Genomic DNA, 23,636 nt, shown 5'->3' with positions numbered 1-23,636 from the left:
TGAAATATGAACAGAGAAGCATGCTCTTCTGTCCCTTTTCAATTAAAGGCAATACTGTGCTGCTTGCTGAAATTCTGGATGGGTCTTTCCACAGTACATATGATCAGAGTGGAAACCCAAAGCTGATCTAATATGTGGTTAATGTCTGAAATCTCTGTCCTGAATATTTGTCAAATGATGGGCATCATCCAGCATGTGCCGTGAGTCAGGCTGACCCAGCTGAGAGCCAGGAGTGTTCACTACCTCCAGGACTTTGCCATTGCCTTTATTCCGCGTCGTGATGTTCCTGCCAGCCTGTGCCACTGAGATTTGCCAGGTAATCTGGGGCTTGCTCAAATACCACCAATAATATTTACACTTAAAATTGCTATTCTTAAAGCAAGATTGATTTTAGTTTTTTCTAATACAGTTTGGATCCTTGTAATGCCAACTTTTCTAGGGGAAAGTGCAGAATAAGATGAATAAGGTGTACTTGCTGTTTTGAAGCTGTTTGCAAGAAAAATACAGGGCAGGAAAAAAAAGGGAATGACATTTAAAAAACAAGGCTGGAAAATCTTCCTCTAGATCCACTTGAGAACTTCTGTGACATGGGAGCTGACTTGTCTTCTGGCCAAATTTTGAGCATTGGTTCATCAGAAAAGTAAGAATGTTTATAGAATAATTGCATATTTGAAAATAACCTAAAAAAGTGTTTAAATCTGTTTTAAAATAATATACACCATAGGTGTCTAAATAATTTGTCTTAGGTTAATGCAGTCAAGAGACTTTGTACTAATCTTGTTTTTCATCTTTTAAAGGATCTTTTCTTAATACAGTGGGAGGATGCTGTTTTTGGAGCTATTATACCATTGTAAACATGCCATGATCCAACTTCCTGCTATTGTGAATGTTTGGACTGAGATAAAATAATTTGTTTTAAAGGAAGTTTCCTAAATACACAATACTCTTTTTTTCTTGATTTGCATGTGGCTTAATTTACAGATTGGTCCTGGTATAAGTGCATTATAATCAAAATGAAAAGTATAACTGCTGTATTTCAAAGCTGGACTTTTTAAAGTCCATTTTTGATGGTGCATGCCAATCATGAACATCAAATAAGGCCTCACATGCATACAGGCTCAGTGTTAATGTATAAATTATATTTACATAGCTGCACTTCAGTATATGTGCAAGCAAGCTGGAAAACCTGCTGGGAAAACATTAGCTAGACATTCAGGATGTTGCAATTGTGTGTTTGCAACAAAGGTCAAGTATATATCAGCACAAGGTTGCTGGTGCGTTCTTTGCAGCCCTGTGTGACGCAAGATTCACGCTGAAATGCTTCTAAGGATGTTTCCTACCTTTTCAGGAGCATTCTGTTCCTATTTTCCCCAAGTTAAACATGAAGCTTGTTAATTTGTAAGCAAGCTTTGTATGGTCTTTAACTTGTTTTCAAAATAAAACTGAGTAGCCAAACTTGGTGATCTGTGGTGTGCCCTTTAACAGAGACACCAGCAAATGAGGCTGCTGAAGGGGTGGTGGAGCAGGGGGAGAAATGGGAAGTTTCTATGATCAGGCTGTATGCCCATCCCTAATTGCTTTTGAGCCTGTTGGAAGGAGATTTACTTCGATCAGCAGTGTGAAAATAAGTGTGGGGAAGGAGGGAGAAACTCATGTGCACTGAGAAAAAGCTCCCAGCATGTGCTTATGTCTTATTAAATGCCAGGCAGTTTGTCCAGGAAGACAACCTAAAACACCCAGAGTGCAGGCAAAGATCACGTTGGAACTTCTGCCCTCTTAGACCAAGTCCATAAAGCAAGGGACACAAATCCATGGAAAGAAATAACTCTTGGAGATGCTTGGGCTTTTTTCATTTTTAAATAATAAAGGTATAATAAATACAAGTATAATAACAGTTAAGAGTCTAATAAACAAAGATAGCTGTGCTGCACTGAGGAAACCACATTTCTAGCCCAGTGAATTCCAGAAAAGGGTTAGTGTAAGAATGACCTCACTGCACAATTATCTTTGCAAATAGTTTTAAAACTCCTCGTAAAAAACAAAATCAGTCCTAATGCTGAGACATACTTTATTACCGAAGCAGCAAAATCAGTATTCTGTGCCACCACATTTAGTTGGTGGAGGGGTCTGTGTTGCTCTCTCATGGGTGCCAAAGGCCTCTGATCAGCTGGTCTTTGCATGAGTGAAGTTGTTGTGACCAGTCAATGTGATCGATGTAATCTGGGCTTGCAAAGCACAATAAAAGCTCCAACATCTCTCTGCCCCAGCTGAAGTCTTGCAGCTTTAGTAAAGAGGCACAGGGCAAGTTTTGACATGAAGGAAATCCTTTGGGCCTGCAAGACTGAAAATGCAAGAGTTTGGTTACCTGAAGCCTGTCAAGGTGCGGACGTGCGTTTGTTCATATGGGCTGGGTGGGAGGATGGAGGTCTGACACATCAGTGTTAGCAAAAGCTTGTGGTTTAGAGACATCAGCAGAGCTGCACTCTCACTGACATTGCTTGTTCCAGGGTAGGAGGAGATTTTATTGCTGCAGAGGAAGCAACATAGAAGAGCCTATAGTGATGCTGTTGTCACATAAGGAGTTTTTCTGCAATGCTATACACAAATGTTTTCACCTAATTAGGGTATTTCACTGCCATGGATTAGCAAAGAATGTCTCTCTCTTAGACCCACTCAAAGCAAAAAGGAAGAAACAGATCACGGGTTTGCTAGTTCAGAGAAATGCCTGTGCTCACTCACTACAGGCTATGGTTGCTGATTTTCAATTGGTATTCAGGTTGCTGGTTAAGATTAATTTGATTCCAAAGAACTACTTCCAGGAGAGTGCATTCTGCTTCTTGTGGGCTTAAGAAATCCTGGAAGTGGAGGCATGGGAAACATCCTCGCTGGGGAGACAGCCATCCGCAGGAGAGGGCGTTGCCTGTGCCAGAGCTCACTTTCTCACATGCTCAGAGGAAGCACAACTTGGGACTGAGAAGGACTGGAAGGGAGAGATTGCAGCAGGGTCCTTAATGTGGCTGTGTAATTGCAAGCAGCAAGAGGGCTGTGGCTTGCTTGCCGAACTTTATTTCATTACCAGTCGGCAGTACCAGCTGGAATGAACTGCCCTGCAGAGGGGATGCAGGATGCCCTCCCTGCACTCTCCCGAGGCAGAATGTACCCAGGATTTGAAGCGCTTTGTCTGCTGAGGACACAGGGTGGTACCTGTGTGACAAAGCACAGGGTGTGATGCAGCTGTGCATGCAAGGGCATGATTTATACTGATATCCAGAAACCTTTGTAAGCAAGGAAAGCCATACCAGGAATGATCATTTTTGTCTGATGCAATTGCACTGTCACCAAGGCTTAATCTGATAAATTGCATCAGTCAGGGGTTTTACTTTTTACTACCCTGGTTCTCAGCACTAGTGTAAATCTGTTAAAACAGACACAGCTCTGACAGCCATTCTCACAGAGAACAGGAAATGTGGAAGGTCCGTATAAGTAGTTACAATTTTTCTATAAACAGATAAATACAACTGAGTAAAAAGAGAAAAAAGGGACACTCAAGTCTAAAAGCTTTGATCAATGCAAAACCTCTCTGATGTCCAAGCAAAATAACTAGAAGTATCTGTGAAGGGCTGAGGTTCTGCACATAGGCATCATTTATATGCAGCCATTTCCCCATCCAGTAACAACAGTGGTGTCCTTTCAGATCCCCCTGGCAGTTTGGTCAAATGCTTTATTGATAGAGATTCCTGCCTTAAACTCATCAGTGCAGTCCTGAGAGTCCAGCAGTGCCCCTGCTCTGAGAAGAACAAGCCACAGATACATGTGTATAACTGTGGAGTGAAAAATATTCTTTTTATTAATAAAATGAATGTATATGGAGAGGTTTTGAACTGTTAGAAGTGGCAACATCTGACAGATACCTCTCATCTTAAAGAGACGGGTAGATGTTTCTTCTGGTCCCTATGGATTTTACATCACAGTAGAAATATTAACTTACAGAAATGTTTTTTTTTCTTCATATCTCAGCCTGTGTATTTGTGTAGAAAACAATGACATAGGGGTCAGGCTCACCACCACCAAGAGGCACAACTGGCCAGTTTCACCCCATCACCCCAGTAAACCTTTCCAGCTTCAAGGGCAGAGCTGATGCCAGCGCAATCACAGCGTTACCGGGGATGCGATGCTGGGGAGTGCCAGGGCCTGCTCAAGCCATGGCCTGAGTGTCCCTGAGGCTGTCCTGCAGCCAGACTGTCACTGGGGTCTGTCTGCTGCACCAGGTGCTTCTCCAGCGAGGCTCTTAAGGCCTGGGGCCTGTAGGGCAGCAGCTGGTGACAAGTTGGCCTGCAGGTCTGTCACCTCCTTGCTCCTGTTGGCACTTGTGCTGGGGCTTGAGAGGGACAGCTGGACTGCAGGTGACACTGATGGCAGAAGGCCGGGAGCTGCTACACGGTGCAAGGAATGTGAACGCACAGTAAAGGCTGGCCAGGAGGGGCTGGGTCCCCTCCCTGGTTAATTCTGCCTGTTACATGCAGGAAAATGCATGTGACACATGCAGACATCTTTATAATCCTTGAGTTTTACAGCCTATGGGCTTTATTCAAGCAGAAATTCTGCCAATATTTAGTGCTTGGACTAATATGCAGAAGCTCTCAATTTAGTGGGGTTTTAAGTGCGTATGTTGGTAAATGCAACTTCAGAAAAATGATTTTACTATCATTGAAATCACGAATTTTATTCCCACTGGCAATTACCATGAAAATACAACAGTTTTAAGAGAAAATAATTAGGATGGTAAAATTACCTAAGGTTGTGTAGCAGCTGGAAACAATGAGTCAGGACTGCCTGATTGGACAGTGTTTCACATATGTCCATGACCTATACTCTAAAAGCAGTTGTAGCAATATGTTTAGATGCAGCAATATGTTTAGAATAAAGATTTTGTCAGGTCAGATGCAAAAATTCTCATTAATACTTTATTTGACATTGCAGTGTTTCCTTTGCTTCTTTTTTTTTTTTCCCAATAGGAGCTGGTTTTTTTCTTTCCTTTGTAATTTTATTGAAAAGTCTAAAGGCTTCATTTAGAAGATGTTTTAGAATACAGGATTAAAACATTCAAATCAGTACATCTTAAAAAGCAAAGGGGAAAAAGTACAGCAACTTAAATATGGTTTTACACAAGGATGTGCCTTTCTTTGGAAATACATGCATGTCAACTCTTCCTACTGCAGTTTAGATGTAGTTACCATATCCAAGGCTTCGGGATGGATTATTAGAGGTTATTGTTGCTTGATTCATCTGCTGCCTCCCTTTGTCTCCCTCCAGCTGTAACTTGAAGCATTCTGAGATTATATTTTTGTTTGTACCTGTTTATGGAGGGGAGCCCTAAGAGCCTTGCTTGATGAAAAAGTGCATAAAATTTGACTTGAGAAGTTGCTTGGTGCATTAACAATTAAAAAAAATTAGTATTTACACTGAGGCTGGTTTGTGAACTCTTCAAAAGGAGCAATGCACAGAGGGCCATGGACAAATTCTTTGCTGCCATCTGGACGATGCAGGCCTGGCTGGAACAGCATGTTAAAGCAGCTGTGGGGGAAGCGGCCCGGGAGGGTGTGTTCCCTTCTCTCTGACAGCTGGCATGGTCTCCACTGGCTGTGACCAAGTTTTCTGAGATGCTTTGCTCTCATTTTAAATTCTTTTGTGCTCTTAAAGCCAGTTGTGAGGAGAAGGCAATGGCTCAGCTGTGCTTTAGGGGCTCAGCTTACTTTTCCAAGCTGGTCTGTCTACTTGTCTGTAGTTCAGTGGTCAATGACAGACAGTCCTAAACCCCAAACCTGCCATAGCATCTGGTACCATCTGAATACAAAAAGTATTTAAATGTGCTTAGAAGCAGGGTAAAGTTACTGCCACAGTTTTATGAGAATCATAATCAGGAATGTCCAAATCCCACTACACTCCACAACGCAAACATTTAATTTGGAGTTCACGTACTTTGATTTGTTCTGTATTCACTTTTCTGTAATTGGTTTAATTCTGATTATAAAGCAGAAAGCCGGACCCTGTTGTCTTGTTTTAAGTTAATGAATATAAAGGAAAGTCTGAACAAATTACTAGAATGTATGAATATAAAAATAGTAGTGAATTTTAATTCTATAACATACTAATGCTCATGTTGATTTTTGTTTGGGTTTTTCTTAAATCCAGAGTTTTGGCAGCAGTCTCACTAAAAGTAGTTGCTTTACAACATGACAGTTGTAAATGACAGATATGTGCAGGTAGTAAGAATCCTTATACACAAATATTTTTACTTTTCTAAGAAGCTGTCATCATGTAAGTCTGAAAATAAATGTGCTTGTTTGCAGCAGAGATTGGCCTTCTAAATGTGAGTATGCAATTGCAGACAACAAAGCAGATTTTTAAGATCTTTGAATCAAATCACTGGTGATTTGAATCTCATTGACTTAAAATCCAGGAGATGCCCACAGCCTGAACTTCTTATATTAAGTGTAATTTCACCGCACAGTGTTAAAAGTAACATTTCAGTTAGGACTTGGATGAATGCCAGATTGACAGGTCACTGCATCACCGAATCATTTGGGTTAGAAAAGACCTCTGAGATCAAGTCCAACCTTTGACTGGTCACCCACCACCTTGTCAACTAGACTGTGGCACCAAATGCCATCACGTCTAGCTGTTTCTTAAACACCTTCTGGGATGGTGACTTCACTGCCGCCCACAGCGCAGCCCATTCCAATGTTTAACAACCCTTTCCATGATGAAATTCTTCTTGATGTCCAACCTAAGCCTCCCCTGGTGCAGTCTGAAGCCACGTCTTCTTGTCCTGTCACTTATTACCTGGGAGAAGACACCAACCTCACCTCACTACAGCCTCTGCTCAGGCATTGTAGAGAGCAGAAAGGTCTTCCAGGCCTCCTTTTCCCAGGTGTAACATCCCCAGCTCCCTCAGCCGCTCCTCACAGGACTTGGGCTCCAGACCTTCCCCCAGCTCTGCTGCCCTTCTCTGGACATTCCTGTAGAGAGGAATGGACACAGCTGAGATGTGACTCCACCAGCGCTGAGTACAAGGGGGCAATCCCTGCCCTGCTCCTGCTGGCCACAGTATTGCTGATCCAGGATGCCACTGGCCTTGGCCCCTGGGCACACTCTGGGTCATGCTCAGCTGCTGTTGACCGGCACCCCCCGGTCCTTTTCTGCGGGGCAGCTTTCCTGATCCTTTCCTGCCCCAGCCTGCAGCGCTGCCCGGGGCTGTTGCGGCCGAAGTGCAGGACGCGGCACTCGGCACCCAGCGCTCCGAAAGGGTCTGCAATTCCAGCCGGCTCTGCACCCGGACAGTTATTCTGTATAGTTATCCAGATACACAGCTCTGCCTTTCTTCCCATCTCAGGGAAAAGATGTATCGGCTGCCGGGACTTGCCGAGCACCTCAGCGCCAGCCACGGCCGATCCGCGGTGCCGCCCGTGCGCGGCCGCGCCGCCTCCGCCCGGTCCCGCCCCGTGCCCGGGGCCGCCGGCGGCGCGGGGGCGCGGCCGCCGGCGCGGAAGTGACGGAGGGTGGCGGTGACGCCGTTTTCCCGCGGTTCGGGCGGCGGGCGGGGGCCGGGAGCGGGAGCCGGCGGCCCCTGGTCAGTGGCGCCGCGGCGGGCGCTGCCGCAGCCGCTCCCGCCATGCCGCCCAAGCCCCCGCGCAGGGCGGGCGCCGCCAGGACGCAGCGCCCCAGCCCCGACGGCGGCTCCGCGCCTCCCGCCGCCCCCCGGTAAGCGGCGCCGGGCGGGCCGCCCGCGGCTCTCGGCGCCCGGGGGTCCGGGCCGAGCGGCGGTGTCACGCCGGGGCGGCTCCGGCGGCGGGTGGTGAGGGTTCCGTGGTCGCCCCGCGGTCCGGTGTCCCCGCTGGCGACGCGTGTTGCTTTTCCTAGGCTCGAGGTCGGCGAAGCGGACTTCGTCGTGCTGTGTGATGCGCTGAAGGTGTCGGAGAGCGTGAGGGAGAAAGCGTGGAAGAAGTACGAGAGCTTGTCGGCAGCGGATGGAGCTCTGGTGAGTAGCTGCTGCTCGTGGGACCGCCCGGCAGCGGTGTCGGTCCTGTGCCCCGGCTCGGACACTGAGCCGCAGCTGCAGCGGCGGCCGAGGGTCCCACAGCCAAAGCTCGCATAGTGTGACCTAGCCTTGTCCAAGTGAAGGTAGACTGAAGTGGCATGTAGCTTTTTCCCAGTGAGGGTATACTGAAGTGGGATGTTGCCATATTCACGTCTGTGTAAACTGGCTTCTGTAGATTGCCCTCTTTTTTGATAATATTTTGTGATAAAGGTACGTGCTCGGGAGTCCTTTTAGCTTACTAACAAGTGACAGTAGAAAACAGCGCCGTGCGATCAGCTAATTCTTCGAACTGCAAGTTATTTCAAATATGTCTTAGTCAGCTTTATACTGGTAGTCTTACTGTGTTTCTGTGTATTTTTCCCCCTCTGCATACTTTATGAGGCTGCAGAAAGGGTATGGAGATGACTAGTGCAGAGACAGGAATGTCTGTATGTTAAACTTTTTTTTTTCTTCCATGTTAACCTGTGCTTATCATTGAGGCATTTCCGTTCAGAGTTAGTCATTGGGCATGTGTAAACAGATTAATAAAATGTTGAGCCCTTTCTTGATTTTTGTTTTTGCTTCTCCTCAGTAGTTGTGCTGTGTCACCAAGCTGTCTCAGGGAATAGCTGTAGTACAGCTAAATCATGGCAGCAGCTTTGTTAGAGAGTCCAGATGCAGTTTTGTAATGCCTAGCTGGGGTGTTATTGCTACTGTGTGGACTAGATTGATGTACATGTTCCGACTTCTGCTTACTCTTGCCACAGCTATGCTGTCACTGCTAATAGTTTGTTGTCTGCAGCATGGATATACCAGGTCTTGATGCATTCACATCACAGAGTAATAATAGCATGGAAGGGAGACTGTGCACAGCTCTTCCAGTAACAGATAAATTTCTGGCCATGGATGTTCATGGGAAGCATTGACATAAAAGCATAGTCGAGTTCCCTTATAAGAATGAAAACAGAAGTAGTCAGTTCCCTTGACTGAAAAAAACCCAAGGCGTGTTTCAGTATAATCCTGCAAATTTCATTTACAGGTAAAGGTTCGTTTTCACTGATCATTACTTAGCAGTGGTCAGATAAGATACATGGTCTTTGAAACCTTTCAGCATCTGAGGATTGCTTCCTTTACCTATCCAGAAGCAGACCTTCATTATGATATATAGCTAATATCTGTTGTCTTGCAGTTAAAACTGATAGTTGAGAGCCTTTCAGTGTACAGGGGAAAAAATCTACATTATATTGTGTTTCAATCCAAGGCCTTTTCCTCAAACTTACAGGTGTATCTGCAGGGTGTTGAAATGAGTAAGCTGGCAAGTGTGTGCCTCCATGGGGACCTGGAAGGTTCTGGAGTTGCTGCTTCTAGCTGTGAGCAGGCTTCATCTCACTCTTGAAGTCAAGCAAATGAACAGCCTGGCTAATTGCTGTTTCTTTTCTCAAGTCAAGCTGTTATGGTGAGCCTGGCTTCTCAGGATGACTCTCTAGTTCAAGTTGGAGGGATTCAGGGGGAGGCTGCTCTTTTCTTCCCTCTGGTAAAGGTAATACGTTGGAGGGGCTGTCCCAGGGTTTATCCTGCAAGCAGCAGCTGCATGTGTTTTAATCAGTGAGGTTCAGTGGTAACCTGTTCAATTCTGAGCTGGAGCAGAAGCTGTGTAGCAGCTTTCTGTTCTCAAGCAAAGAGTTAAACAGCAGGCCACCAGTTGAGACAAATACTTAGCAGGACACTTCTGTTTAGCAATGTAGTTGGTTTCGCTTTGAGGAAGCTTAAATCATAAGGCTGCTGATGGAAATAGAGGTGGCATCTAGGAATCTCCCTCTCAAGCCATTTACAAAGACCTGGAACCTTGCCTTTCTTGGCTCACTGGCCTTGTTTTTTGTGGTTGATATTGGAATTGTGCCTGCCAAATCTCTGAGGATATGAAGGGCGCTTGTAGTGGTAACTAGGAAGCAGCATGGCCCAGACTTTAGGTTGTGTGGTAACTGGCAGATACTCAAAGTGCAGATGTGGGTTTGGATGTATTCTGAACATCTGCTGTATCCTTGCTCAGTGAATATGTAGTGACTTGAAATGAAAACATCTTGTAGTACTGTCCTTTTTGAGTCGCTTGACGTGCATGTGTAGAGACTGCAAACCAGGTACATGTGGCTCAAGAGCATAGATCAATTATTTTTGGCAGGCATATACACAAAAAAATGCTAGAATGTAGTGACCTACCAGCCTAAATGAGCCTGTGCTTCAGTGAGACACTTTACTCTCCAGGAGGAGAGAACTTATCTGCTGCTCCCTGAATGAATGCCAATGCTTACTGGAGCCACTGCTTTTTTTTCCCTTCAGGATGTCACACCTTTCCACACTGATATTTTTTCTTTTGAGCATTTGAGCTATTAGTGATGATACTTTGAAATTTCAGCTTTCTTATCTTGCGCTTTCTTTCTGTGCAGTGTAGCTTTCCTTGCAGTGCTCTCCAGTTATCTGTTCTACAGCAGTGAGTCAAGGACATACAGCTGCACTGTATTGCAGTTGGGCTGTGAGTCCTTGAAACAGCTGAACCTCTTTGTGTGGAGGAGGAGAAAGGTGACAAGAGAGATGGTAACTTTTCTGGAAAATGTAGCTGACCTGTAGTTGTAAAGACTAGATCTGCAGAGAGGGATTGTTCAAAAGCTGTGTGTTAAATATGATGGTGTTTTCCTTCATAGTGGGAGAACATTAAAGGTTTCCTCTGTGACAGCCAAGTTTGATGACATTCTTCTACAATAAAATGGTAACTCAAAAATCTCTTAGAACCCCAACTGCTGAATCAGCCTACTTGGTGTGTGGGGTAAAGGAAGGTGTCTGATGTGTAATCAGAAGGATGTTTCTTTTTAGATTAGTTTGATATCTGGTGAACTCTCACACAAGCTTATAGTGAACATGGAAGGGTTTATCTAAACAACAGCTTTTCATTGATGTCATACAAATATTTTTATTCTATCATTTCTTTATCAAACCAAGCTACCTGGATAAACAGAATCATTTATAGTTGTAGTTTTTACAGTCTTAGTTTCAAAACTTTTACACACTGATTGTTGTTGGCTTGACATTGGCTCTGATCCTTGCTCCTCTTGTACTCTTAAATTTTTGTAACTCTCCTGAAATATTACGAACCAATAGTGCTTGTAAATTCTAGATGGAATGGATAGATTTAGTGGAATTGCTAATGTTCTTTGGTGAGCAGCATGTGATTGTTTGTGTAAGGGATTTTAGAAGTACTCCAGGAAGCCATACTAATATGACTATGAAAAAGCTCAGGGCATTTGTTATATTTTGCTACTGTTTGTTTTGGTTGAGAACAACAAAATGAGAATCTGAAGTAGAATATGGGGTGATATAAGCAGGAAAAAAAGCTTGAGCAATTTGTTGCTGAATATTTTGTAAAGACCTGTGTGAGGAACAGATGTTATGGTGACTAAATTGGAACCAAACTTCTCCAAAGAAAATTGAAGTGGTTTAGGAAACTGATAGAATTTGGAGCCTGCCAAGGACCTTAAGGCGTAGGGTCTGGTATGCCTCAAGCTCATCGGCTTAGTTGGCTGAAATATGTGGTGTGTGGGTAGGAGCTCCATTTTTTTGTTGGCTGTTCATAGCACTGTTTGGGAAATGTGGCTCACTGTTCTGCTACAGCTCAGCTGTTCAGACTCAGGAATTCCTGAGCCGTTTTTATCAAGTATTTGTCTAACCTGCTATTAAAAAATTGTCATGTTGAAAGATCTGCAGTCTGCACAGTTAGGTTTTCCTAGTTTAGCTTTATTTGCCCATGTATTTTTACCCCCAAGTACTGTACTAATTTGTTTCTGTGGTAATTCAAGCCAATGGTATAAAATTCTGTACCAGCCAGTTCTGTGCCTCGAGAGAAATTTATTACTGCTGCCTTTTCTTTTCCCTCAGAAAGTCTCTAGCATATGTAGATGTTTTTGGCATTTTTTCTTGTCTCTAGTTACTTATCTGACATCCTGAATTTCTCCCCAGCTGGTGACTTACACTGGTACACAGATGCTGCAGAGCATTTCATTTGTGCAGGAGTTGAACTGCTTTCTTAGTGAAGAAAATATACAAGTAAACTGTAGCTTAAGTTGAGTAATGAAATAAAGAAGACATAAATATGGAAGGTTGGTCTGTATAGAACAAGGAGTTCATGTTCAGCAGGCCAAGTGTCCCCGGTCCATAAAATTTCACATTTAAAATAAATCAGCTCCTTTCAGTTGTGGTTTCTTATTAAAAAGAGAATATTTTAATTCGTTAGCCACCTCATCCTCACGTTAAAAGACAGAGAGGCCTCTTGCTTTTGGCAAAAGCATGAAACACGTATGAGCTAATAAAGTATTTTCTGCCTAGACTTTGTGTCTGATTTATAGAACTGTAGCTGAACTGAACCTGAATCCATTGAAGCTTTGGATGGATGAGGAAAATCACAGATATTTTAGGGTCCTCTGTTATTAAAAAAAGAAAAGCCATTGAAAGTCCCAAAACAAACAAAACATCACCATGGCCTCTTGCTGATGATATTCAGTATCTTAGCAGCAGATGCATTGCCTGTGTGTGCCTTTGCACTTTAAAAGCTCAGGCAACTGGTGTAGAGTTTCTTTTTTTACTCATCTTCTGGAGAGAGATTGACGACCCCTCCAATCTTGCTACATCTAAAAGTGTAATGGGAACTTTGCATATCAGATGAACTGTTTTTACTAGTTCAATACTTTCCATTGACTTCATTACTTTTAGCTAGTATAATATTTCAATTTGATCTCATCTGTTGAGAGCTAATAAGAATCTTCCATCCCAGACAATGTTCAATAGAAAATTTAAAACTGGTATTGCTGAAAAATGGAGGATCTGTCTTTACACAGAACTTAGGTAGACAGGGGTTATAATGGTCACAGTTTTGTTTTTTCCTGCAGGTTTTTATTCTGAACAGTTTTCTATTGTAAGAGCTTCTTGAGTCTATTCTCCAGTCACCTTCCACCCATGATAAGCATAAGCATGTGGAATCAGAATGGTTTGGGTTGGAGGTTACCTTTAAAAGTCATCTCATTCCAACCCCCTTACCATGGGCAGGGACACCTTCCACTAGACCAGGTTGCTCAGAGCCCCATCCAACGTGGCCTTGAGCACTGCCAGGGATGGGGCATCAGCAGATTCTCTGGACAACCTGTGCTGGTGTCTCACCACCCTCACAGTAAAGAATTTCTTCCTAATACCTGATATAAACCTGCTCTCTTTCTGTCTGAAGCCATTTCCCCTTGTCCTGTCACTACATGCCCTTGTAAAAAGTCCCTCTCCAGCTCTCTTTTCGCCCCTTTAGGTACTGGAAGATGCTATAAGATCTCCCTGAAGCCACTTTTCTCCAGGCGGAACAACCCCAACTCTCTCCAGCCCCTGATCATCTCTGTAGCCTCCCTTGGACTCTCCCTAAAAAATGTCTGTGTTCTTGTACCATCAAGCTAGTTCTCTGTATTGACTGGAATGTAGTAACTGAGATTTTATTTTAGTAAGCCAAGTTCCACATCTTCCTCTTCAAAAATCACGTGCTTGGTATTTACAGTGAGACATCCTATATCCCATTTGATTCAAATATCCATCTGTGTTTGCATGTTTCTCGTGTACATTTCCCTTGACCTTCTTTTACACAACATCATTTGAAGTTTCTATTTCTGGATCACTTCTGTAGGCTGTCATCAAAATTGTTATCAGTGTTGGCAGAAGAGTAAACATCTCTAGCTGCATACTAGAGCTGAGACTTCCTGTGACCATCCTCTCCTTGGGACTGGTTTAGCGTTGGAGAACCTCTGGAGACAGAACAGAAGTTATTTCTGTTAGTGCCTTTAACACCTTTCAGCCACATCTGGAAAGAAGAGAAGCGAGAATCCCATTTTACAATAGTTAAGTGTTGGATGAGCATTTTAAGCCAATGACTCCTCCCAGGTTGTTTTCACTAGATTTAAACTAGTCATCTGGTAAAAATCAGATTGAATAAAAATAATATTAAGTCCAGAAAGAGAAATATTTTGAAAGCTTTTGTAAGAATTTTAGAGCTTTTTCTACAGAAAACTATATTGATTCAACAGAACTGACCTATGTTGCCCAAAGTTACTGCATTGTTTCCTTGGAATCCTAAATAAAAGATGATAAAAAGAGAAAGAAGTCTATGTAGACTATTAGGTGTTAAATAACCTTAAGTCTAGTGATTGGTAGGTAGACTTTGCTTCATGATGAGTTGAATTAAGGTCACTGGAAGTCATCTTACTGAAACTGAAGGACAGCCAAGGGCAGATGTTGAGCTGTTGTCCTGCCCATTTTCTGTACTGATTCTGTATCAACAAAGATCTTGAGTCAGACTGGTGCAGAAGAAAACCCTCAGAAATTAATTTCTGGCTATGAATTTGTCTTCATTTCATTCCCATGCATTCAAGTCCATCTGAGATGAATCATCTGCTTTGGCTGTAAACAAAGCAAAATAGTTGGAAGGGTGATGCTGCTGTGGTTTTTGTTCAGCAGTTAACTTTAACTCATTTGTATAGGAAAGAAGTGAACTTGGGGAGGGAAGGGGTGTGAAGAGGAGAGTACTTACGAATGTGACTTGACAGGAAGACATCTCCTTATCTCCCTTCTCTTACCCCATGATGTTTGTATTTTTTCTAGTTTCAGCTGGTGTAAAGCTGATTTTGTTCCCAGTAGCTGGTATAGTGCTGTGTTTTGTATTTAATATGAGAATGTTGACAAGGCTGGTGTTTTAGTTGTTGCTAAATGATACTTGCCCGAAGTCAAGGACTTTCCAAGATCCCTGGCTCTGCCAGTGGGCATGCACACAAAGATCTGGAGGGAGCATGGCCAGGACAGGCATCCTGAACTGGCCAAAAGCGTATTCCATACCACAGAACGTCATGCCTACTATATAAATTGCTGGAATTTTGCTGAGAGTTTCTGATTGCTTCTCAGGGGTGGGCTGGGCAGGGCATTGGTCAGTGTGTGGTGAGCAAATCCACTGAGCATCACTTGTTTCTGTTGGGTTTTATGCCTCTCTCTATCTTTCCTTTCCACTGCAATTATTATTAATGTCGTTGTTATTATTGCTGCATTTTATTTTGTTCCAGTTATTAAACTGTTCTTTTCTCAAGCTGTGGTGGTTGGTTTCTGACACTCTCCCCACTGCCCGGATGGGAAGTGAGCAAGCAGCTGTGTGGTACTTAGTTGCTAGCTGGGGTTAAACCATGACAATATCTGTGGATTAAAATCATTGGAATCTTCATGCGTGACTATGGCAGATACCTTATTTTCTGAGAAAACTGCAGTTTACCTGTGTCTTTGGTTGTTATAACCAGCAGTAGCTGGTGGAATAGTCCCAGTCTGGTGTTCTTTCATGTTTTCTTCTCCTTCATCTCTCAGCTATAAGATAGGCATGCTCAGGTGCTGCTCACCTTCTCTTTGCTACTAGAAAAAAAACCCAAACCCATAATCTATTTGAATTTTTTTTTGTTAGGCCAGCAGTCCTCCAACATCTTGTGTTGAGGAGGAGGTGTCCAAAGCACCTTGTACCATCAGCAATGGGTGTGGGGTACTGGAGTTTGGCTTACTGGTTAATCCAATCTCATGGATTGCTAGGCTGCCTCTGAGACTGCCTTCTTGTTTAATGGTAGAAACAAATGAGTTGTTACCCCCCACCATACTGACAAGGAGTTTAAAGGTCATTCTTGCAAAAGCAGATATTTTTCCTATCAAATAGACCATTCCCGTGGCCTTCTAGCATTCAGTCTGCCAGAGTTGAGCTAGGCTGCCCAGGAAAGCTAGGCTTGTCTATAGGCAACAAACCAGCAACAATTTCACCAATTGGTAGCACTCAGTCCTCCTGCCCTACAAGATGGTGTATTTACAGAACAACATCATGGTCTGAGCCTGCAGGAGCATGGAGTGATAGGAACTTATTTATTAAACTAGGTCAGCTGACTCCAGGGGCAGGGGTGTGCTAGTGTGAGTAGTCATCCTTGATAGTTCACTAGCTAGCATTAGCCTTCACAATTTTTGTATCCCCTTGTGTATCAACAAATGTATCTCAATCTGTTAATAGCTTATTTCAAAATAATTTTCTCTTGTGCAAGGAGTCATGATTTGTAGAAAGACTCAAATAGGAATGCAGGAAGAAAATAGTGGCTTGAATAATTGTCAATTACCATGTTGTTGAGGGTGGCTGATTAGTTTTGCATTGAAACCCGTTCTATAACTTTTAACAACTGCACAAGCCAGTGAAAATTTTTGTTTTTTGGAGAAGGCCCCCAGCCAGTCTTCCCTGATGTATACTGTTCCCAAGAAAGACACAAAACAATTGAAAAAAAAAAAGTTGGCAGTATTAGTGAAATTGTATCATTTATGGGCACAGCACATTATTGGCCATGGTTACACTGCTGACCAAGCAAGGATATGTGAGTGGATGCTGACAGTGCAGAGGGTTTTGGAGCAGGCTTGGAAGACCACATAAGATGGAGTGAGCTAGATCTGGTGCTTACTCTTACTGCCTTTGGGGAGTGTTTTCTAAAGTGAACAGGCCCCTGCAACTCAGGGAAAGGATAAAAAAGCAGGCCAGGGAGTGGGCTAAAGCTGGGCAGTGTGGAAGAGCAGAAATGCAGTGTTTCCATTCACTTGCTCCTGGTGCTCCATTTCACCTCTGTCCTCCAACAGATGTCCTGTCCAACCTAGAGCTGTGGAGAATGCGTTCAGATCCTGCTCCTTTCCCGTGGGCCTGGGTGGTGTTGGAGTTTTATTTACAAGGATGCTGGATGACTGAAAAGTATATTACAAGTTTGCTGTTTGTGCAGTTTTGGCCTGCACCAATGCCTAGTTCTCTCTTCAGAATAGCTTTGTTTCCAAAACTTGGGCTATACCTGCTTAAGGGGTTTTTTTCCCATGCTTCCACATGTCCTTGTTCTTCAGGGGTTTTCCACTGGGTTGCTGTTTTGGTGGATGCCTGTGTAGCTCCAAGTGAGTGGCTTGTGAACCATCCTCAGGAGTTCTGCTCCACATGGATGCAGTATCTGTGATTGTAGTTGGCTTCTTCTGATGAAGGATGACTGCTTATAACTTGCACCTTCTAAGCAGCAGAAGGCAGACCTTACATGTGGATGTATCATAGGAAAATGGCTGGAAGTGCTTGTTACTATCACACTTTGCTAAGCAGAGATGGGTTTGTGGTTCAGCAGTGATGAGTGGCTGACACATCTGTACTCACTTATGAGTGTTTATTGCCTGTCACTGCAGAGATTTCAATTATGTTTTAATGGCCTGGCTTTTTACTCCTTAACTTTCATTGTTTTGTTATGGTCAAATATGGTAATTTAGGAAAAAAAAAAAGGAGTCATGTCTTCTGCTTTGCATAAACATTCCATGGAACCAAAGCTTGTATTTTAAAGCTTTGCTAAATTGTATGGGTAAAACTGATCTTGTACTGTGGGAATAAGAGTTGGTCTTTTACTTGTATTGTAAAACCTGGAATGGTTTTCCATTATCAAATAATTGGCTGTCATAGTCAAATGTTGGTTTGAGGATGTTTTGTTTAACCATTTCTAACCATGTTTGGACAACTACTGCCTTCCACACATAACCCATTTTTATTGATTAATAAAAACTCTTTCCTCTCTTTTTTTCAAAAAGGCTTGTAACAAAAAGAAAAAGGAAACATGGGGAGTATGTATCTTTATTGTAGCAATTGATCTGGATGAAGTGACATTTACTTTCACTGAGCTTTTGAAAAGTATAAACATAAGGTAAGTGAGTTTAAGTGTGTGAATTTAGATTTCAACAATTAACTTGTCAACATTTTTTAAAGAGAATGTTTTTAAAGCACAGTGAATCTTTGTGCATATCAGACTAGCTGATTTTACAATGAATGTTACTTATAGAAGTTCTGAATGTATTGGTAAGCTAGAAGTCTTGCTGTCATATTTTAGTTGAGGGAGCAGTGATACTTGTTTGATTCGTCTGTGGTTGGCTTTGGTTGTATCACTCATTCTTGCTCTCCCTAAAGTATTCATCAGTTTAGATTGGTGCATATTGCACTTGAAATATTTCTTTCTTTCTTTCCCTCTATGATGATTTTCCATAAAACCTTTTTCCCAGCATTAGGCTTAGGCTAAATCAAAAAGTGGGGAAAAAAATGTTGTTACCCTTCAAACAGTTTACCAGCTTGCTGCTCTTTCTCAAACATTTTAATGCCAGGCTAAACTGGGCTTTCATACACTCTTTTTGCTAGGGGAGTGTTACTGTTATATTGTATATTAATTAAGTTCATAATGCAGAAGTTAGAATTATAGTATCTGCTTTTAAGGTAAATTTAGGTGAGAACAGTAACCTTGTGTTAAAATCATCTAAGGAAAGAATTCTAGTGGCATCTGCCTAGGCACTGTGCTTTGAGTGGAAACCAGGCACAGGAGCAGAGCCTCTCGATGCTCCTGGGGCAGGAGGCTAAGTCATGGCAATAACCTCAGGCTCAGGCCAGAATATCCTTTCCTTGAAGTCATTTGTTATGGTTAGACCTCTCCATGCCCTCTTCTGCCTTGCATCATCTCCCAGAGCAGGGTCAGGTCCAGTGTTTGGCCTTAATCTCTTCAGTGTTGACTGCCCTGGAACTGAAAGCCAATTGCATTTGTGCAGCGACATTCAGCGTGTCCCACCCAGGTTCCAGAGACCAACCTGTGCTGAAAACTGAGAGACTTTCCCTTAGGGTTTCAGAGAGTCAGCTGTTACTCTGCTGATTGTGATGCAATACTCAGTTGCTTGTTAGCCCTGGGCTTTTTCTCAGCTATAAGGTCAAAGTGGCAGAGATTTCTAGTAGTCATCTTATCCTCTAGAGCCTTCAGATATATTGGAAAGATCTTTTAATCCATGGTAAGAGTTCTTAAATGAGCTTCCGACTGGTTTTGTATCTTGTATCTTTAATCTGACAAAGGTCAAAAAGTCTCTGAGAATATTATATTCTGATAAAGGATCAAAATATATTTGATACAGTTCAAATAGTTGAAAATATTTGATAGCTTCCTCCTCTTTAATTTTCAGCAGTGTGCTCATGTTAGTTATGCACATAACAAAATGCTTCCTTGATGGCCATAATACTACATGGATGAATAGGGAGAACTTTGATCCCTTGTGTAATAATACTTCCAAAGGGTGGAGATGTCGAGTTGAAAGACTTGAAATTCTATATAATTCAACACATTCATCTCAGTTTTCATTCCTAGGTTTTTCTTTAGCATGGATGGAGCCAAGGTTCATGTTCTCAGAGTAGTAGGAGTGTTTCTAAAGTAGAACAGGAGAGCTGAGAGGTGTGTGTTGGGTATTTGTGGTATTACTGGCAGTGCAAGAACAAAGGTGTGTCTAGTTAGCAAATTCTGGCTTCCACAGATAATATCTATGCTCGGCAAGAAAATTCTCCTTCTGTAGTAGAGCCTGTATCGTGAGATACCTCTGCTGCTAGGTTGAACCTTATTCCTGCCTCTGGAAAATGTAAAGGTGGGGCTCAGGGTAAACAAATAACATTTCCCAAAGCAAGGATTCAGTCACTGGTAATAGTAGTAAGAACATGCTGGAGTCTTGTGAAGTTAGGCAAGGGGTTTTCATGGAGATGTGTTTTTATTTTCTCTTTTTTTAAGAGCTATTTCAGAATACTTGTTTTCACGAGTTATGATAATGTGTCATCTTTTTTTTTCCTTTTTCAGTGTATGCACATTTTTTCAGTTTCTGAAAGAGATGGATGTTAACATGGATACTGTAAGCACTAAAGTTGATAGCACTGTATCAAGGCTGAAAAAGAAATATGATGTATTATTTGCACTATACCACAAGTTTGAAAGGTAGTGTATGCTTTTTCATTTTGAAATTGATTTGTCTGGCAAGATTTAAGTATTTGAATTCTTCAAACTTTCTGTTATAGGAGCCCATTTAAACTGTTTGTGCTAATGTTTGCAGAACAGTGAAACTGAGCTGTTTATGTGCATTACATAAACACCTCTTACATTTTACTCCATAACTATCACAACGCTGTGTTAAACAACCCCCTTGTTGCAGAACAAACAGTAGTAAGGGTAGCATGACAAGTGATTGCTACTCACTTGAAACATTTTACAGATATAAACAGGATTGGTTTACTATCTAAATAATTTTTTTTATTTAACATTTTGCCTTCTGAATCACAAAAGACTCTCAAATATCTCTTAAATAACCTTTGAAAGGGGTAGGAGATGACCCTTTGGTAGTTTATAGAGTAAAGGCATATATATCCTAGTTTGTTTTTGCATTAACTGATTTTTTTTTTCTTGAAATGGTATGTATCTAGAATAATTGGGAGACAGCATTACACCAAGTCTTGCAATGACACCAGAGAAATACTAAAGATTTTAAAATGCCCTTTTACAGCGTGTTTTGTGCAGCTGCAGCACATTTTGCTGTGTTGTACAAAACACTGAGTAACGATTATGTACAAATCTTGTCTTTCTGGAAGAAAGTAATTTTATTATACCGAGTTAAAATTGTTTTGCTGTCTAAGCTTTGACCCAAATATGCAAATAACAACATTATTTCAGGCTTGGCAGGGCTATAGTATATCTGTTGTTAATCTGTTCTTTGAGTCAGCTTTTTTTTTTTTTAAGGTAGAAAATTTTTTTGTGAACTGATGTATTTTTTTAACTACATTGAAGTCCAAGATATTTCATAGTTTGCTTGCAAAAGCATGTTGAAAAATAAGAATTTATTTTGATTTTCTAGGACTTGTGGCCTTATTTATCTGGAACAACCTAGTAGTGAGTAAGTTTGATTTTCCTAAATTGTGTTTGTCAAGATAAGATGTAAAACATGATGGCATGTCATCTTTTATCTGATCAGGACTGACCTAAGTCTTAGTATGCTGTGTGCTTACTTTAGATTTAGTGTGGACTTTGAATTTCAATGAGATGCTGGGAGATGCAGAAATTATATATATGTTACATATGTATCTCTATGTTTCTATATATGTGATCTATCTATAAGCCTTGTGTATAATACATATTTAGTAATATATATAAACACAAAATTTGTGTGTATATGTATATATTTTATATATATATAGTGTATATATGTGTATGTATATATAAGTTGATATGTATAATACTGTATTTATATATTTTTTTATATATCTATCTTTCCTCCATGGCATATGTCTTGGCATGTTGGAATTGAACATTTGGATGGAGAGTGAGCTTCCTAATCACAGCAACAAATGAGTGTACTCCAAGATGCCTTAGCAACTCCCAAATGAGCTTGAGTTCATGCTGTGGTGGAGAGTAGGGCATTAGTCAAAGGACAAGAGAGGACAGCTCAGAGCAGTTCAGTGAATTGTCTGCATTCACTTTCTTTTCCAAGGACGATACAGATATTTCCTGATTCTTGAATGGCTTTACAGGGACTTCAGTTTTTCAAATGTGTAGTCACAATTACAGAGGGAGTGGAATGTGATCTTTAGTAAACTTAACTCTATGGGAAATGTTGCATGTTGTTAAATAGTTCTATAGACTGAAGCATGTTTTCAAACACTGTAGTTTAAATTGCTACAGAGCTATCAATGCAAAGTATTTTTGTTTCCCTGCAGGATTTCTGCTGAACTCAGTTCTGTATTAGTCCTAAAAAATTACTGGATTACTTTTTTGCTGGCAAAAGGTGAGTTTTGGTTAAAACACAGTAATTTTGATGAGTATTTTTGAAGTGAATTTGTTTGTTTTACATGTCCAACATGAGACTAGTATCCTTATTACAAATAAGTATTGTACAGACCCAGAATGTTTTGATTGCCTAGCTTTTGTAACTAGTCAGTAATACTTCTTTATATACAATTTGGCTGTTTTTCTCACTGATACACTTTCTGTATGTGAACATATATATTTAAGCTTTCTAAAATGTCTATGATTTTTTTTCTTTTACTTTAAACATTGCTATTCTGTATTTAAGTCTATTCTGAGGTGCTTTGTAGTCTGCCAGCATTTTAATAATGGATAATTACCTTAAAAACTGGCATATTTAAAAAATAAGCTTATATATGTTATAAATATATATAATTTAATAAAACAAACTTAATAATAAGGTATTATAGTAAGTCCCTGAAAGCATGTCCTTTGAGTGCTGCAAATCTTTCTTGAAAAGGTGTAAGTTACATTTAATGTTGAGTGATGAAATATTTATAATATAGTAATTCATGGAGTTCCTGTCTCACTGTACTCCTGCTAAAAGGAATGAATCATGTATCTCAAATGCTGCTTACTGCAGGTGTGTGTTATCAGTGAAGTGTATGCATCTCTGATATCAAAATCAGGCTTGCATCAGCTGAGTTTTGTGGAGCTTTATCACTAGAATTCTCCAAGTGTAAGCATAAAGCGAAACCCACAAAAGGATTTTTAGCCTGCCTTTTCTTGAGAAAAAAGAAAGCTAAAGTTTACTAGAAAATAGTTGGCGCTTTGGAACAGCCCGGATGATGCTTGTTACTTCTGATAGAAAATAAATACAAAATTTGCACGTGTCAGTAGAGCACAGGTGGACCTGTAGCTGTTCAAAATCACTGTCAACTTCCTACATTTTTCGTGGCAATGCACGCTGTCTTGAGATGGGCCTGTAGATCTTCTCTGGCATATGATTCATAATTTGGGAAAAACTGCAGTAATGCAGCTCTAAAAGTGCTTTTCATGCTGTTACTTGTGTGACTTTTAAGTAATGTCATAAAAACTTGACATGCTGAGCCTACAGTGTGATACCATGTGTTGAATTTCTCTTCACTGTATACTAGCAGCTCCTGCTTTCTGAATACTTAGCAGCTTTGAAAAACCTTGCATTAGACTGCAGAAAAGGAAGCAGGGAGGAATTACACAGAAGTAAGAGGTTATTCCTTTGCAGTTAAAAGAAAAAGAAATCAGGTCTGAGCACTGAGGGTAGGATTTGGTACACAGAAATTTTATTTGGGTGTATGCTGTCTCTAAAGCCGTGAACTGAAGCACCATGAGTTGTAAAATCAATAGCCTTTAAAGAACACTGGCATCCTGTATGATGCTTTCTGAAATCTAGTGGATGTTTTGCTACATGAACTTCAAAAGCTTTGTTTTTGAAGATGACTTATAAAATTAGGTCAAACATTCTTAAAAAGGTTTTCTTTACCCTTTTAAATATTTGCAGGTAAAGTGTTGCAAGTGGAAGATGACCTGGTGATTTCTTTCCAGTTGTTGCTCTGTGTCTTAGATTATTTTATCAAACTGTCACCTCCTGCTATGCTCAAGGAACCATACAGTAAGAAGTTTTTGTTCGTTAAAGTAGAAAGTAAATGCATTAAATTTCTATTAGTCATGCTAATGTACATAATTAACATAACAAAACTTCTTAACCTTATTAAATATTTTTGGTTTAGTTCAATTTAGATGATAGTCAACTTGAATTCAATTACCTGAATGTGGTAGAATTCTATTTGAGTTAACTATTTTCTTTAGCAAGTTATGGAATTAATATACTGAAATATTTGGAGCCACAGGAT

At 41.2% G+C, this 23,636-nt stretch overlaps 1 protein-coding gene across 1 annotated transcript in view; it reads left to right on the top strand.

The window, feature by feature from the left end:
• Positions 1 to 7,547: 7,547 nt before the first annotated feature.
• The window catches only part of RB1 (RB transcriptional corepressor 1), a 70,125-nt gene continuing 54,036 nt past the window's right edge, over positions 7,548 to 23,636 (top strand). The window contains exons 1-7 of the mRNA XM_063392098.1: positions 7,548 to 7,761; positions 7,921 to 8,038; positions 17,753 to 17,865; positions 19,813 to 19,947; positions 20,858 to 20,896; positions 21,717 to 21,784; positions 23,285 to 23,395. Coding sequence (XP_063248168.1) covers positions 7,673 to 7,761; positions 7,921 to 8,038; positions 17,753 to 17,865; positions 19,813 to 19,947; positions 20,858 to 20,896; positions 21,717 to 21,784; positions 23,285 to 23,395 — 673 coding nt within the window. The 5' untranslated portion in view covers positions 7,548 to 7,672. The remainder of the gene's footprint in view (positions 7,762 to 7,920; positions 8,039 to 17,752; positions 17,866 to 19,812; positions 19,948 to 20,857; positions 20,897 to 21,716; positions 21,785 to 23,284; positions 23,396 to 23,636) is intronic.

Source organism: Prinia subflava, chromosome 3 (genome assembly GCF_021018805.1).
Source record: "Prinia subflava isolate CZ2003 ecotype Zambia chromosome 3, Cam_Psub_1.2, whole genome shotgun sequence".
NCBI lineage: Eukaryota > Metazoa > Chordata > Aves > Passeriformes > Cisticolidae > Prinia > Prinia subflava.
Note: the sequence above shows the minus strand (reverse complement) of the source record. Positions and strands in the feature narration are given on the sequence as shown.